The 17242-nt window shown below is 48.2% G+C and overlaps 1 protein-coding gene across 1 annotated transcript in view; it reads left to right on the top strand.

The window, feature by feature from the left end:
- Nucleotides 1-1104: 1104 nt before the first annotated feature.
- LOC146797518 (inter-alpha-trypsin inhibitor heavy chain H4-like) overlaps nt 1105-17242 on the top strand; it is a 548934-nt gene continuing 532796 nt past the window's right edge. The window contains exons 1-2 of the mRNA XM_085627617.1: nt 1105-1189; nt 5386-5546. Of these exons, the coding sequence (XP_085483743.1) occupies nt 1115-1189; nt 5386-5546 (236 nt within the window). The 5' untranslated portion in view covers nt 1105-1114. The remainder of the gene's footprint in view (nt 1190-5385; nt 5547-17242) is intronic.

Raw genomic sequence — 17242 nt, 5'->3', positions numbered from 1 at the left:
TCGAGCATAAAATGCCTTGCTCAGGAAAGTAAACACCAATATATTGCATCACTTTTAGATGGTGCAGTCTTTGCAAATGTGAGCCAAGGTTTCCAAAGAGATGACCTCTGAATTCTGCCTGTATTTGTAAAATGTCACATACCGGTCACTTGTTAATTCGAAAAAGATATTCCGAAAGAACCCCCCCCGTCAGGGCAGACGTTTGTAAATATCGCCCAGATGCTCTGTTACAACTAGGCCTGGGCGAAAATTTCGTTCCGTTCGCGGAAATTGCGATAATTTGACATTTTCGCGTTCCGCGGAGAGCGCGAAAATGTCAAAGTTTCCGCTTTCCGAAGCTTGGCGATAATTTGTTTCTTGCTCGCGCTGTAAAATAATACATTCTCGCGCGCGCGCGATCGCCTTACCTGAATCCCTGCGTTCGCCGACAAGTTTTCTTGATCCGGTCGCGTTCTCCATGAGATGTTGGATTGTTTTTAGCCATTTGCGCTGTCTCGCGACAGTTCGCGCCCGCAGTGACGTCATGCGTCGCGCGATCACGTCTTTCTTCTCGCGATCATGCACCGCGAGACAACTCAAAACAAGATGGCTGCGCCCGCGAGCAACCACATGGGCAAATTGGTGACCCGCAACCATGCAGAAAATCTCGCGAACATGCGGGGAAAAAAATTCCGCATCTTCGCGATATTTCCGCTTGTTTGCGATAATTTTAAACATTTTCGCGATAATTTGCGAAAGTGGATTTCGCAAATTCCGCCCACCCCTAGTTACAACATGCTCACATCTTACTTCGCCCTTCACATCACTGCCTCAGGCGGCGCCAGTCAATGGGACTCTTTTTACAGGAATGCTCACGTAAACAGTACCTAAGGTCATGAGTATTTACACAGAATTAACTTATTCACTGATATTGACGGTGAACCACGGGCCTCCGGTTTGAGGGAAACTAGCATTACACGTAGCTAAAACCAAAGTCCTGTTGTTTTACGGGAGGGCCTAATGGGGCCACTGCAAACAGTGGGATTAATGTTTAAACAGTATTTGTACACCCACGCCACTGATTTATTTATTTAACAAAATAGCAGGATCTGCAGCAAGAAACCTACATTTGAAAATGGAGGGCCACGCGTTAGGACTGCTGCTTTTTGCCACGTTCGTCCTGGTGCCATTCAGTGCTGCTACTCCTGAGGTACCGGCTTTCTGTTTTTGATACCTGCATTGTGTACTCTTAGTCGAAATGTAATCTGATCAATTATGATCAATAGCTATAGCTGGGTCAATGAATAAACCTGTTTTTGCTTTCCATTTAAACGAGAAGATATACTTTGCTTTGTGATTCTTAAAATAATATACCTCTATTTTATGTCACCTAACTCCAAAGGACTGTTCAAAATAAGAGTATTGACTGATGTAAATATTTCTAAAGGATCCTTGTTAGTATATTACTTTTTGTTGAAGTTGATTGGAGTTCTTCCTTAATGATTGTTTGTAATCTTTCTGCTTAAAATTCTATGGAAATCTACTTTCCACATACATTCGTACATCCAAGTCCTCTGTAGTTCTAGAGGTCTAAAATGTTTCTTAGCCCTAGCCTTTTGGAGATTGTAGTAGAAGAACAGCTAGACACAACCAAGGGTCCCAAAACCTTTCGAACAGCACTTGAATGTTAAGACTCACTCGAACAGAGGTCACCACCAGAGACCTGATCAGGTCCAGTTGGTAGTAGTCAGCTATGTACTTCAGGAAGAAGGTCTCTTGCAAGCTTGCTGTGGGCATGTAACTTAACCCTGGGCGTAGTGGGTGCCTTACCTGCAGTGCGGCATACCGGGTATCCCTCTTCCTCGTTGACGGCAACTTCTTTTCACAAATGCGCATGTGCGGACGCCCGCGCATACGCATTTCTCAAGAAATGCGCATGCGCGGGCGTCCACACATATGCATTTGTGAAAAGAAGTTGCCGTCAACGAGGAAGAGGGAGCCCCGGGATGCCGCACTGCAGGTAAGGCATTTTATCCTTTTTTTATCATAGTTTACCGTATTTTAAAATGAGGGCGGGCGGGATGCGGGCGGCGGGCGGCAGGCAGCTCTGCTTCACCCTGGCGTGTGCGTAGCGCTGCCTGCTGCGTCTACTTCGTAAACCATGAAGCATGCAGCGGAGTACTACGTCCGGGGTTAATGTAACTACACAGGAGGTCAGCCAAACAACCCTCAGAGTCCACTTTTTTGTCATGGATACAAGTGGGGGCAGGTCCAGTCCCTCAGGGTTCCTCTCAAGCCACAGACAGCAGGACCAAACACCTCTGTTCTTATACAATGTCAGAAATTGTTCTTTGGCAGCTGCCACATTTGTGACTGGCACCAGCTAGTGGGAGGAGATGACTCGTGTATTCTCCGGAGCCAGTGGAGGAAAAACTTCCTGGGGTAACCCTACCCACCACTTACTGCGAATAATCCCTCTACTCTCAAATTCCAAGAAGGGAAACAAGTCTCTCCTTGTGAAGTGCCTGTACACCCACCCAGAGGTGTGGCTGGGGTGATGTGGACCCTCTAAACCTGTTCTGGGAATATCTTTCACACTACTAGGTTTGGTACCAGCCTGACTAGGAGGACAAGTCCTAGGGCCTTACTAAGTGTCTCCTAACATTTACTTACAACATTGAATGCGAATTTGAAGAAGATGGATTACCTGGGCCCACCCCATCAGGTTTTCCTGACAGGTAAACAAAACACTTTTCTCTAAACCCATAACTTTGTCACTGCTCTGGGAACAGTTTTCACACATCTTCAGGTGTAATCCTGGTTGGGCAAGTACTTGAGTGATAATACATATTAGCCTGCAGGAGATTCAGTTAGGGAAATGGTTTCCTGTACATGTTTTATTAATCCATCGTCACCATTGTGTGGGGCTTTTAATAAATATTAGAAATAGTGGTTCAATCATATCTCTAGCTGCTCCCAACATGGAGATATCACAATTTATCTTCAATCTTGCTTCCCATTGTTTTTATATGGGACAGCCAAATCCTCTTTACAGTGAAAATAGCTTTTATCATCTTGTCACTGTAGGAACATTGCTGCCTGTCTCACTCATAAATAGCATGCTCCCCACCTTGTGGCTACAAGGCTAACATAGGTGTGACTTTCTAATAATGCAAAGGGAGATTTCTATCTGTCAGACATAATTCTTTTAGCAGGTTGTACTGCAGGTTTTACACTGCACCAGAAAGGCTACAGGGTCAGGTCTGAAGTCATGCTTGCACTGCCACTCTAGTGGAAGGCACAATAGGTGCTGCAGTACACATGTGGCATTTAACTTCTAGGCCCCGGTAGCACTATCTACACCATGTGTAAGGGTCTTACAGCTAGGTTAAAATACCAATTAAGAATAAGCTAATTTACCATGGGGGTACAAATAATCAGACAGACCGACCACCACGCATCCAGCGGGCACCTTAAGCCCACTGGTGTGGCGGAGGGAGCCGTATTCCTTACAATGGTGGCTGTGGCTACCGGGCACCGCCATGGGGATTACGATGTCCCTTCTGCCCGCCTGTTCATGGAGGTTAACCCGCCATGAACAAGCAGGTGAAGAGGGAATTTGGGGGCCTGTAGCAGGCCCCCCTTCCCTCTTGGCCCTCTTATGTTGGCACTGGGGGGCACCTATGGTGCCCCCCTACATATCCCTGCACCCTATGTCAGGCACCGCATAGTGCTAGCCATGTAGCGCAGGAATATGTACAGGGTGTATTTTTAGCTTTGCGGCGGGTGCCTGCAGCACCCGCTGCAATGCATAGAATAGACAGTGCGATTGCATTGCAGGCAGTCGCATCGTAATCCCTATGGCGGGACCACCGAGGGCTAGTCGGTCGATCCCACTTCCGATAGGGTGGCGGGTGGACATAAGTCCGCCCGCCATCCTAATCAAAGTGATTTATAGATTTGTAGAGGTAAAGATTGTGAGAAGGATTGCAGGCAGTCACTGAGAAGCAGAAGAACAAAAGAAGAAAATTACAGCAGGTGAAAGCACAGTAATTGATAAAATACAAAGTACACTTTACTGGTCCATAGAGACAGTACTAATTTCAGAAGAAAATATGTGCATGGAAAATGTATGTCATCAATGTAAAGAAGTTTTTAGGGTACATAGAGGGGTAATTCTGATGCCTGAAGAAAAAACATGTGAAAAAATACCACATGCTCAAAGTGTGTGGCAATTAGGAGGTGATCTATTACCTCACAATTCTAAATTTGATACCAAGAATGGGATACAAAACACTAATTGCACTTGTTTTCCCCATTGCAAGATGCACTATTTGCCCACATAAATTGACCCAGATCTTACCTGAAGGAAACCATGTGGACAAACAAAAGCAGGCAGGCACAATTAGTGCCCAAAGTATAACCCTGATTCAGGTGCAAACAGGAATTTGCTTCCATATAAGGATTTGTAGATTGATGGGAATATTGGGCTAAGTGCCTATTTATCTTGGTATCCATTGAAAAGTTAGAGATCACAGGCCAGATTTATCAAAATGTAAGGCAACACAGCTTGTTATGCTGAACTGTGTGACAGGGAGAGAGAAGGAATACGCCATGTCTACTGAGATATGTTGCTTTTCTGCTATCTCCCTACGCTGGTGCACTGAGTGCTGCCTAGCACCAACACAGGCACCCTTGGCCCATAATGCAGTGTTACCTGTATTACAGATAGGATTTTATTTTATGAAGAAAGGGACACCATCCTTAACTAAAACAATCCTCAGAGGCAATATCCTCTTTCTATCTGTGCTGTAGAATGCAGCACACTCACAAAGAGAAAATGCAGAGGAGAAATGAAGATATTTCTCTTTGTTTTTCCTTTGTTGGCAAGGTACACCAATTTGGCGCAATCCAAGGTTTACAACGCATAGTAAAACTAGGCTTGCTCAAAATCCATGAGTAGATGCATGGAATACCTTCCCAATACAGAGTAATGCAAGGCAGCAATTTGCGCTTGCTTCCATTATTCTGGATTTACTAAGCTATGCAGAGCCATGCAAGGTGGCTTTGCGTGGCTGAGTAAATCTCAATTAAGCCAATGTGTTGCCTTGCTTCGCCTTGCAAGGGCTTAGCAATTCTGGTCCCTCTCTGTCTTTATCCTCTAATCTCTTCCCTTTAAATGCTTATGTGTGGGCATTCAAGAATCCTTAGTTTAGTTTAAGAAGGAGAGTTGTACCTCTTAATTATACAATTTCTTATTAAATCAATGTTAAAGATGATCTATAATGCTTACACTTGACCTAAAATATTTTTTTCTGGTGGTATTTTCAGTATAACCAGTGAATGTCTAATCTATGTTTTCATTAGAAAAAAAGAATTGTTAAATTCATCTACTTTTTCTCTTAGAATGACATTGATATCTACAGCCTGCATGTGGACTGCAAGGTGACCTCTCGATTTGCCAATAACATTGTTACCAGCAAAGTGGTCAACAGGGCTAATGGCTCCAGGGAGGCAAAATTTGAAGTTGAATTACCAAAGACTGCTTTCATCACCAACTTTACAATGTAAGATTAATGTGTATATTCAAATATTCTTCTTCTGAACCTCATTGATAAGAAAGGTATTGATATTTTTTATGACTTAAAGGATATTACAGTATCCTGTTGCAGATCCATCATCACTGGAACAAATCATGAACATTTATTCAAAATAGCACAACGATTAAAAATCATTTAGGATGAGAACACCTCAAATATTACATAAGATAATTTAGTAAGGATTAGATCCCACTATAGAAAATCTTTGTTTCTCTTGTGTTTGTGTTTCTTTTAGTGGCTACTATCAAGTATACTACATCATGGGACCCTTAATCCCCAAAATACATTTTAAATAGGTTTTACAACTGCCTGAACTCCATAACATCATCCTTACATCTATATCATTCATGGCATTCTGTTGATTAATTATTTCCCTGTAATTCTGTGTTTTAGTGTTCATTTTATGTTTTTTAAATGATTGTTTTTATTTTATCACTTACCCTTGCTTTCTTTTTTTTAAAATTAATTTGTATTTCTTTTCATCTAAATAACCATAAAAATGTCATTGGTTATATTACTGGCTTAAACTATTTTAACCTAGAATCAACCCTTACCTTTAGTGTTTCTGTATTTGTACTAAATTAATTATATTCCCTATTTTCTTTTAGCTAACTGTATTACAATCATTAAAACAAAACTAAAGTAAAATAATCCATTATCGTTTCTAAAAAACAATACAATTCTTTTATATTAATATTAATTAACTAAATATGATACACTTACAATTCTATTTTGGGGTAGGAAGAACTCCCCAAAGCATATTCGTTTTAGTTCCAACTTAAGAGCACAATTGTCGGCAAGACCTATTGTTACCAAGTCAGTAGAATATACAAAGTCTCAACTGTGACTCTGAAAAATGTGAATGAAGAGTTTCTCTCTCACTTCATCCTATTGGCTGTTTGGTATTTCCATTCCGCCACCATGTAAATGCGTGAACTGCAATAAATGCATCTCAAAATCCAAGAATCAACACACATTCCATTTTTCATGCCATAAATGCATTGTATAAAGAAAACAATTATTTCTGTTAATATTTACAGCAGCAGGCTTTAAACAATTTTTCCAGTCAGTGCTATAAATGCAGGTCAGACATATTTGTTTTGCTAAAGCTTTTTTAAATAGTTTTAAAAAAAATTAAGTTAAATTGATGACTATTTAAAATGGTTTATTTTGTCACTAGCTGTGACCATCATGGGCTCCCATTTAGGTGCCGATTCCGATCCTGTAAAAAATTTTCCCGTACGACTCGTATCTGTATTTTTTTATGTACGAACCGTACAAGGACCGTCCCACCTGTGAAGTACGATTCGTGCGTGAAAAATACATACGAATCGTATAGGGGAAAGGTCTACGAGACGTACCCGGACAGTTTTACGTACAAATCGTAAAACTGAAGTCCGACCGCACAAGTACGATCCGTACCGCCCTTCCCAATAAAGTCCCGTCCGTAGCGAACTCCGTAGCACCCTTATCCCGGGTAAACCTGTGCCCGGGATTCGAGTCGTACCGCCCCCCCCTCCGCACCGCATATATCCGCCCATATGTCAGCACCGTACCCCCCTATGTCAGCACCGTACCCCCCCATGTCCACACCATACCCCAGCCCCGTACTTGTACATACCGTAACACAGCACCGTCCCCCAGCACCGTACTTGTACGCACCGTACCCCAGCACCGTACTTGTACGCACCGTACCCCAGCACCGTACTTGTACGCACTGTACCCCAGCACCGTACCCCAGCCCTGTACTTGTACGCACCGTAGCCTAGCACTGTACCCCAGGCCCGTACTTGTACACAACGTACCCCAGCCCCGTACTTGTACGCACCGTACCCCAGCCCCGTCCCCCAGCATCACATATGTACGGACCTTACAACAACATTGCGTATGCGAGCACGGTACAACAACATCGCGTATGTACGCGCCTTACATACGTGAAAATGACTCGTACTGAACCCGGACACTGTAAAACAGCACAAGGAGGGTCAATTCGAATCGCACAACACCACAAAACACGTCTACAGTAGAAAAAACATTAAAATGACTGACCTGGCACATCCAAACAGGCAGCAGAGGCCCAAACTCACAACCACCTCTTATAACACACCCACCAAAATTTCAAACTCAGGCCCACCCACAAATGGACCAATAAAAAGGGCACTCACACACAAACCATGAGCCTTTGCAACAGACTCACTGACACTACAGACCACACAACAACTACTGCACCCATACACCTTAACATATACACCTTCACACACACTCATTCACACATACCCCCTCTTCACATTCAGACCCACACCTTCACATTCACACCCACACACCCACAACCATCCACACCCTCACCCCACACCATGCCCACAGGCAAGAATCCAAAGTTCACAAGGGAGGAGCTGGACATCCTTGTCAACAAAGTCATCAGAGTCAAGCCACAGCTCTTTGGAACATTGGTCAGACAGACCAGCATAGCCGGAAAAACACGCCTGTGGCAGCGGATCGCCGATCGGGTGAATGCTGTTGCGCCCATCAGAAAGACCAGGAATGAATGCCAAGCCAGGTGGTACGATCTGCGGAGGGCAGTCAAGCACAAAATGAACGAGGACTACGCCCAGAGCAACATCACTGGAGGTGGGCTGCCCCGCAGACCGGAACATTACCATCCCTGGGAGGAGAAGGTGATGGCCCTGCTTCCGCCGGTGGGAGTACACGGAGTCGAAGGAGTTGCCGAGCCTGGTGAGTACACAAACAACTTACGTAACATGGGGGAAATGGCATCCCCACCCCAACTTCCACAAATGCACGCAACTACCCCCAAGCCCTCACCGGACACAACCACACTCAAAAACAACGCTCATGCCACCAACATGTGTATGCCCCATTCACAACGCAAGGCCATGCCATGTCTCAGGCTACACGAACCACAAACACAAGACTGGATGTCCGGGATGCTGGGAGGGGGGGCTCACAAAATGCATTGTTCAACTCAGAATCAGACACCATTGCCCTCAGCCCATATGGCCCAGGTACATACCCATGCACCATACTCAATGCACAGGGACTGGCTAAGAACTGACAAGGTAGCTGACACTTGGTCCTGCTGTAGGCAGCACAAGGCCCTCCTGTGACCACTGTAAACACAAACACCAACACCACAAGCTCAAATCAAATCAAGAACATTTATAGAGCGTGCCACTCACCCGTGAGGGTCTCAAGGCGCTGAGGGGAGGGGGGTGCTGCTACTGCTCAAAAAGCCAGGTCTAGAGGTGTTTCCTGAAAGTGAGATGGTCCTGGGTCCGTCGTAGGTGTGTGGGGAGGGAGTTCCATTTCTTGGCTGCCAGGTAGGAGAACGATCTTCCTCCGGTGGTGGTTCTCTGAATCCGTGGGACGGTGGCGAGGGTGAGGCTGGCGAAGCGGAGCTGGCCGGTGGGGGTGTGGAACGAGAGGTGGTTGTTGAGGTATTCTGGGCCCATGTTGTGGAGTGCCTTGTGTTTGTGGTTGAGCAGCCTGAACGTGATCCTCTTGTTGACGGGGAGCCAGTGCAGGTTCCTCAGGTGGTCAGATATGTGGCTGTGGTGAGGGATGTCGAGGATGAGTCTTGCGGAGGCGTTCTGTATGCGCCGGAGACGTTTCTGGAGTTTGTCTGTGGTTCCTGCGTCTAGGGCGTTCCCGTAGTCCAGACGGCTGGTGACGAGGGCTTGGGTGACAGTCTTTCTGGTTTTGGTGGGGATCCACCGGAAGATCTTTCGGAGCATGCGCAGGGTGTTGAAGCATGCGGACGAGATGGCGTTGACTTGCTTGGTCATCATGAGGGAGGAGTCCAGGATGAATCCCAGGTTGCATGCGTGGTCCGTGGGTGTAGGTGTGGTGCCCAGCGCTGTGGGCCACCGGGAGTCGTCCCAGGCGGATGGGGATTGTCCGAGGCTTAAGACCTCCCTTTTGTTCGAGTTGAACTTCAGACGGCTGTGCTTCATCCATTCAGCGACATCTTTCATTCCGTCCTGGAGGTTGGTTTCGGCGGTGTCTGGGTCTTTGGTGAGGGAGAGTATTAGGTTGCCGTCATCGGCGTAAGAGATGATGTTGATGTTGTGTTTGCGTGCGATGGCGGTGAGGGGGCTCATGTAGATATTGAAGAGGGTTGGGCTGAGCGAGGAGCCTTGGGGTACGCCGCAGATGATCTTGGTGGCCGCGGAGATGAAGGGGGGAGGCGTACTCTCTGGGTTCTGTCGGAGAGGAACGAGGTGATCCAGTCCAGGGCCTTTCCTTGGATCCCAGTATTGTAGAGGCGAGTTATTAGGGTGCGGTGGCAGACGGTATCAAAGGCTGCCGAAAGGTCCAGGAGGATGAGAGCGTTTGTTTCTCCGTTGTCCATCAGGGTCCTGATGTTATCGGGGGCTGCGATGAGGGCGGTCTCGGTGCTGTGGTTGGCTCGAAAAACCGACTGGGATGGGTCGAGCGAGTTGTTTGCTCCGATAAATGTAGTCAGCTGTTTCTTGATGGTTTTCTCGATGACTTTAGCCGGGAAGGGGAGGAGGAAGATGGGGCGGAAGTTCTTGAGGTCTTTGGGGTCCGCTGTCTTTAGAAGGGCGTGGATCTCTGCGTGTTTCCAGATCTCAGGGAAGGAAGCTGACGTGAAGGAGCTGTTTATGACGTTGCGTAGGTGGGGTGCAATGGTGGTGTTGGCCTTGTTGAAGATATGATGAGGGCATGGGTGGGAGGGGGAGCCAGAGTGGATGGTCTTCATGACGTGGGTGGTGTCTTCAGTGCTGATGGGTGTCCATGCGCTGGGGGTGGTGGTGGCGGTCGTAGGTTTGGCGGCTGGAAGCGGAGTCTGGGGTCCGAAGATGTCGTGTATCTCTATGATCTTGCGGTGGAAGAACGTGGTGAGGGAGTTGCAGAGGTCTTGTGATGGTGTGATGTCATTGTTGCTGGCGCTGGGGTTGGAGAGCTCTTTGATGATGCTGAAGAGTTCCTTGCTGTTGTGGGTGTTGTTGTCCAGCCGCTCTTTGAATGATGTCCTTTTGGTGGTGCGGATCATCTGGTGGTAGTCGCGGGTGGCGCTCTTGAGGGCTGTCGTGTTTTCTGATGTCCTTTCGTGGCGCCAGGTATTTTCGAGGGTTATGCAGGTTTTCTTTGCGACTTTGAGGGCGTCTGTGAACCACAAGGTTTTTCTGTTGCCGGTCTTGCCTGAGGGGTTCTTGAGTGGAGCGAGGTCGTCGGCGCAGTTGGTGATCCACTGTGCGAGATTGTGTGCTGCGTTGTCGGTGTCAGGGGTGTTGACAGGTGGGTTCTTGCTCAGTGATGTGGTTAGTTGGTCTGTGGTGACTTTGCTCCAGCATCTGCGGGGGATCTGTTGCGTGTGGTGGTGGGACTGGTCTTCTTAAAGGTGAAGTGAATGCAGCTGTGGTCGGTCCAATGTACTCTGGTGGAGTGGCTGAAGTAGACGTGGTTGCTGGCGGAGAATATGGGGTCGAGCGTGTGGCCAGCGCGTTGGGTGGGCGTGTCCACCAGTTGCTTGAATCCGAGGTTGGCGAGGTTGTCCAGCAGGGTGGTGGTGTTGCTATATTTTTTTTCAAGGTGGAAGTTTAGGTCCCCTAGGAGGATGTATTCTGGTGATACCAGGCCGTGCGGGCTGTGAAAGTCGGCGATGGTTTCGATGAATTGTGTGCGCGGGCCCGGGGGGTCTGTAGATGAACGTTCCTCTGAGGGTGGTCTGGGGTCGGTGTGGATCTGGAAGTGTAGGTGTTCGGCGGTGGAGAGAGTATCTTCGGTGTTGGTCGTGATGCTGATGGTGTTCCTGTAGATCAGGGGTCTTCAAACTGTGGGGCGCGACCCCCAGGGGGGCCGTGGAGTGATGCAAAGGGGGTCTCGCCTTCCCAGTCACACTTCTGCCCAGGCCCAAGGGCTTCAGCCCCCCCCCCACACTTCCCCCGTCCTGTGTCTCAGCCCGGGCTGCTGCAGTGAAACTTGAGCTGCTGGGGGCTCAGCTGGGCAGTGTCTGGATTCCTATCTCTGGCACCCCCGTGTTTTTCACAGGTCTTTAAAGACCATTTGCATTTTTACATCCCTTTGCAAACTGGTTACAGAGGCTTAGGTTTTTTTGCTGGTTCCAGTACCCCCTGGGTCCCCACTGTGCCTATTCCTTACATTTGGATTTTACATTCACTGCCTTAGTGTGAGAATGCATTTCATGGAAAGGAATACAAAGTTGGCTTCCTGGGGGCGCCGTGTGTGAAAGTTTATTGTGCTTTTGAGGCACCTGCTGCAGCGTTTCTTTCCCCGGCAATTACCAGGCCTCACATAAATGTCAAGATAACTTGTGTGATTAATTATCTTCCTGGAGAGAGATCAGAATTTTGTATAGTTGAGGTTTTGACTTAGGTGATGTTAGTGCAGAGGGTTAATGTGCCTGCTGCAAAGAACGTGTACCAAGTAGATTACAGAGTGCGTATGATGTGAAGAGATCAGCAGGTTACTGCTTTCAAAAGAGACATCCTTTTGTTACTTGCAATTTATAACTTAAAGTCCTAATATAGAATAGTGAGCTATTATTTAACCTCTGAAAAATTCATAAGATCATTCAGGAGAGCAACCAAAGTACAGCGCCGAGACGCCTGCGGGCACTTGTTCGCGCTTAATAAATGCTAAAAATAAATAAATAAATAAATATTAACTTTCATCCTAGAACAGCATACAGACTGCAAAGTATACATTATTAGAACATTGATTAATGTTGCAAAAAGGGTTAATTTGGCTAGAAATCGATTCTTATTATTAAAGAAAACTCCCAACTATGCTGTTTCTTTTTCGACTCTGAGTTTGTGCTTCTCCACACCAAGCACTCTTAAACTATACTGCCTACCAGTATGGATGACATGTGACTCCTACACTTTCAGTCCTTTGGCTCATGTAACATTTCACACGGATTTACACACATATGATTGATTGTCTCTGTGTAATGTGTGTGTGATGCAAAGTGCTCGGACACCCTACACTGGTATGAGTGGCGCTATATAACTAATTCAATGCATCTGAGAGAGTGTGGTTATGGAGACTTGGTCACTGTTAAAGGGTGCTAGTGAGAGAATCCGTGGTGGGGGTGGTCATTGGGGGGGCACCAACAAACATTGTCGCACAGGGCACCACCAGCACTAAAGCCGGCACTGGGAAGTATGCACAGATAAGCGCTGAAAATACCGCTTTAGGTGACTGCTTTTTTTTGTACCGACTGGGCCATCAAAATAATCTGCTGGTAACCCTAACCATAGGACTGGAAGTTTGTTGCAGGTTCAGCACATTATTTCTTTCCTTCACCCTCGATCCCCGATTAATGCCGCAATAGTTTAACTTAGATCTTAAAGTCTACGCCCCCGTCAATAACATGCTGAGTTACTTAATGGGTCTGGGAATGCACCCTGCATTCAGACAACTCATTCCTCATTCTCGCCCTTTATTGTCACACTCACCTTGCACTCACAGTGATCACAATGCACTCACACTGATCACCATGCACTTGCACCATTCACCCGCTCACCTTGCACTCAGTGATCACTCTGCACTCAAAATGCACTTGTCCTGCTCACACTATACCTCAACCTGCAGTCACACGAGTACACTACACATCCTGCACTCATGTGACACTTCACTCACCTGTCCCCCTCACTACTCAATATGCAACTCACTCAAACAAGCCCATCTGTAATCATACATTCATTCATCCCATTCTGAACTTGCATCCGCACCCAAAATGAGAGAGGACAGCAAGGGAGTGAGAGAATTTGATTGAAGAGGTCAGGGATGAGGAGAAATGTGAATTGCCGAAGAGAAGTGTGGACACGCAAGAAGTGAGTGTGATCCAAAGGTGAGGGCTTCTGTTAGAACAAAGGGGAGATGTGAAAGAGGAATGGGGGGACTGGAGAGGTGTAAGATACAAATAGACAAAAATTTGAATGAAGAGACGAGGTGAATGAGAAGTGCTGAGGGGCACGGGAGGTGACAGGGCCAGAGAGGCCATGAGATAAATGTGAGAGACTGTTAGAGATGAGGGCAGTGAAAGGACAGAATGGCAAGAGGTGATTAAAGGTGAAGTGAGAGGTTGAATGGGGAGAGTTCAGAAGTTGTAAAAAGGGGTGAAAGAAAATGACCTGCAAAGTGAGAGAGGGATCCGGGGTTAGGAGAGGAGAGAGGGATGGAAGGGAGGGGGTGAGAGGAAAGCTGCATGGGTAAATGGCTTAACTCTACACAAAACGCCAGGGTTTTAAGGGACCCCTGCTTCTTCCGGTCAGGGCCAGGTGAGCTTCTAATGTGGCAGCACGTATTGCTGCAGAGTGGAAGGCCCTTCACAAAGGTTGACTTGAAATCTTTCTGATGATAATTGCTTTATTTTGGTTATAAATGGGTACTGATTGGGTGAAATCTTTCCTCAGCGTTACTGTGTGTAACAAATATCAAAATAATGAAGCAATGCTATCCCAAAATACGCGGCATCACATAACCTCATTTACATTTTCATCCCACGCAATTTAGTCAACAGGTTTAGACATTTTTGTCAGGAGGGGGTCCTTACGCCTCAAAATGTTGACAGGGGGGTCTCGGCATCCAAAAGTTTGAAGACCTCTGCTGTAGATGATGGCGATTCCTCCCCCAGTTTTGTTGGCGCGGTCCTTCCGGGTGATCTTGTAGCCGTCCGGAATGGCTATGGCGATGTTGGGGGCTGAGGAGGTGTTTATCCAGGTTTCCGTGAGGAAGGCGACGTCTGGTGCTGTCCTATCAAGGAGGTCCCAGAGTTCGACAGTGTGCTTGTGGACGCACTTGAGGTGGTTGTTGTTTGGTTCTGCGGGTGGGGGGCAGGTTAGTAGGCAGGTGAATTTGCAGGCCTGACAGGTGAAGGGTCCGTGGGTGCGCTTCGGGGCGGCTCGGTAGCAGGCTGGTGGTCGTCCGGTGTTGAGTGCATTGAGGACGGCGGAGTCGTATCTCAGTCGAGTTCTCTAGTTTCGGCATGGGCCAGGGGTTCTGGTGCTGGGCGCGGTCCAGGCGCAGACGGGCGCAGACGGGCTTGCCTTATGCGCGACTTCGGCGCCAGCGGCACGCCCACTGTGCACGTCTGCTGCACGGCCTCCATATGAGGGGCAGAGGGAGGGAGGAGCCTCTGGGAGGTGGGAGCGGGGCGGCCAATGGGAGTGAAGGGGACGGGGCTCAGCGGCGGGAGAAAGCAGCGGGAGAAAACGGAGACGGTCACGGAGGGAGGGGGATAACAGAAGAAAAAGGGGCACAATGGGAAAAAGAAAGGGTAAGAGCACAGGGGTACAGAAAGAAAAAGGGATTAGGTGTACAACAAAAATACAATCATGCAGTGGCAAAAGCGGCCAAAACGGAGGTAACCAGGCAACACAGCACACAGCCGGGATGCAGGCGGCTGACACGGGTGTAGGCAGCGGATCCGATCACACAGGGGGCTGCTTGGTGGTGAGGGGACCTCAGATATCTAGGACAGGAACTCACACTCACTGTCATGGCAGCATGCTCCATGAGGGGTCAGATACATCACCTGGGAGACCCACTGCCAAATTACACTACACCCAAGAGAAGGCCCTGTCACACACACCCCTTACACAAGCACACACCCCCGGGGCAGAAAATGGATTTACCAACTCTCACAATGGACATGTGACACAACAAGATCAATCCATAGCCAAAGATGCATCCAAGCCTAAATTCTACATGTCAAACACTCTGGCAAACATTTCAATCGTTCCCCTGCAACATACCCATCCACAAGTGAACATTGAGGGGAATGCTAGGCACATACAACTACCTGGAGGAACTGTGCCAACTTGAATATGTATGAAACATGGATGTCGCATGAAACAGCATTAACATAGTCTCTTTATCACACACAGGGTAACGTCATAGATCTTCCCCCAACAATGGGGGGAAGAATCACAGTCCCAGGCTCGGGAGGAATCTGATCCCACCAGCAGTGTCGCCTCTCAACACTCCGTGGATGACCCCAACCCACCTGGACCCTCTGGTGTCCAGGCCCCTGCAGCACCTGCGTCAGGTACATCTGTGCCAAGCACCACCCCCATTCCTGCCACATCCCAGGAGACACCCAGGAGCCCTGCCCGCACTGAACAACTGAGCCAGTCTGACCTGGAGGGACAAGGTTCGCCGGGCACCCAGGAGGAGGCAGACAACACCGCAACTACCATCCCTCAGGGGTTAAGTAGACCCGATGTGCTCACAACAGCAGGCCAGGCTCGTGTGGGCAGGGGTGGTGGAAGTGGAGGCAGGCGGAGGCGAGAACCTGACCAGCCAGCTGAAGGGACCGGTATGTCACACGTACGCAACATCATGGAGGCATACCGGCGTGACACCAGGGCCATCAGTCAGGTAGTGGAGACCCTCACAGAGATTAAAAACCAGCAGGCTGAGCAACACGCCAGTCAACAACAACACCAAGGACGGATGGAGGCAAGACTGGCTGAGCTCCTGGCGGTGCAAACGGACATAAGCCGTTCACTCCGTCGGATCGCCGACAACATGGGCAACCCTCCCTGTGCCACCATGCGAAGACCACCACCAGCCACAGGGAGGGAGGAGGAGGAGGATTCGTCCGACGGAGCGTCCCAAGCATCGTTAGGGCCTGCATATGAGGGTCCCGCGAGGAAGGTGGGTCGTCCACAGAAAAGACCGTGAGAGTCAGCGGACCATCCACATCTCCCAGGTCACCTGGCCTGGCACCTGGCCTTCATGCGTAACAGTAGCACCCCATTCACTGACATTCTCTGCCACCTGGACTTGCTGGTCACAGTCTGACCAATGATGACCAACACTGTGGTCTGGACTCTGATGACTTCAAATGCCAAGGATCCCATTTCCCCCTGTGAACTTTGGATTCTAACCACACGGTATAGCACCCCACCGAGAATAAAACTAAATTGCTTTAATTAGATGTTGCAGTCATTTTGCATGAGTCCACAACATACTTGTGGGGAAATGTCAAACTATGCCTGAGTGTTGAACTAACTCCAGCCATCCATATCCTGGGATCTGAGTCCGGTACAGGACACACATGGGTCACAATGTATCATCCAATACAGACTGGGAGCACAATACTCACCCCTGATGGCCTCAAGCTGCTGAGGGGGGGCTTGCAATACTTTGTGGACATACCAATTAGGAAGAGGATGATGAAGGCCTAGAGGTCATGGCTCATGTGGAGGTTCCTGGGGAGGGAGTCCCAGGTATGTTTGGCCAGGTGGGAGAAGCATCTCCTTCATACTGGAGTTTGGTGGATGTGAAGAATGGTGGCCAGGGCAAGTTTGGATACATAGAGTTGGCCCAACGGGGTCTTGGATGACAGACGTCCAAGGTTGATTTTGGGGTCTGGGGTTGTGGACTGCCTCCTGAGTGTATGTGAGGAGTGTGAAGGTCATCCTGCAGCACACAGTGATCCCTTGCAGCTATCTCAGGTGGACGTTGATGTGGCTGGTGCATGGGATGTTGAAGCTGAGGTGTGCAGATGCACCCTGGATGTGGACAAGTTTGCCGGGAGTTTGGCTGTACTTGCTCTGTAGGGTGCGTGGCTGTAGTTGACACAGCTGATGTTGTGGACCTGGGGGACAGTCTGTCTTGCCTTGGAGTGGATCTATCTGTGGGTAATG

This window comes from Triturus cristatus, chromosome 9, assembly GCF_964204655.1.
Source record: "Triturus cristatus chromosome 9, aTriCri1.1, whole genome shotgun sequence".
Classification (NCBI taxonomy): domain Eukaryota; kingdom Metazoa; phylum Chordata; class Amphibia; order Caudata; family Salamandridae; genus Triturus; species Triturus cristatus.
This window is presented reverse-complemented; position numbering and strand designations above follow the sequence as displayed.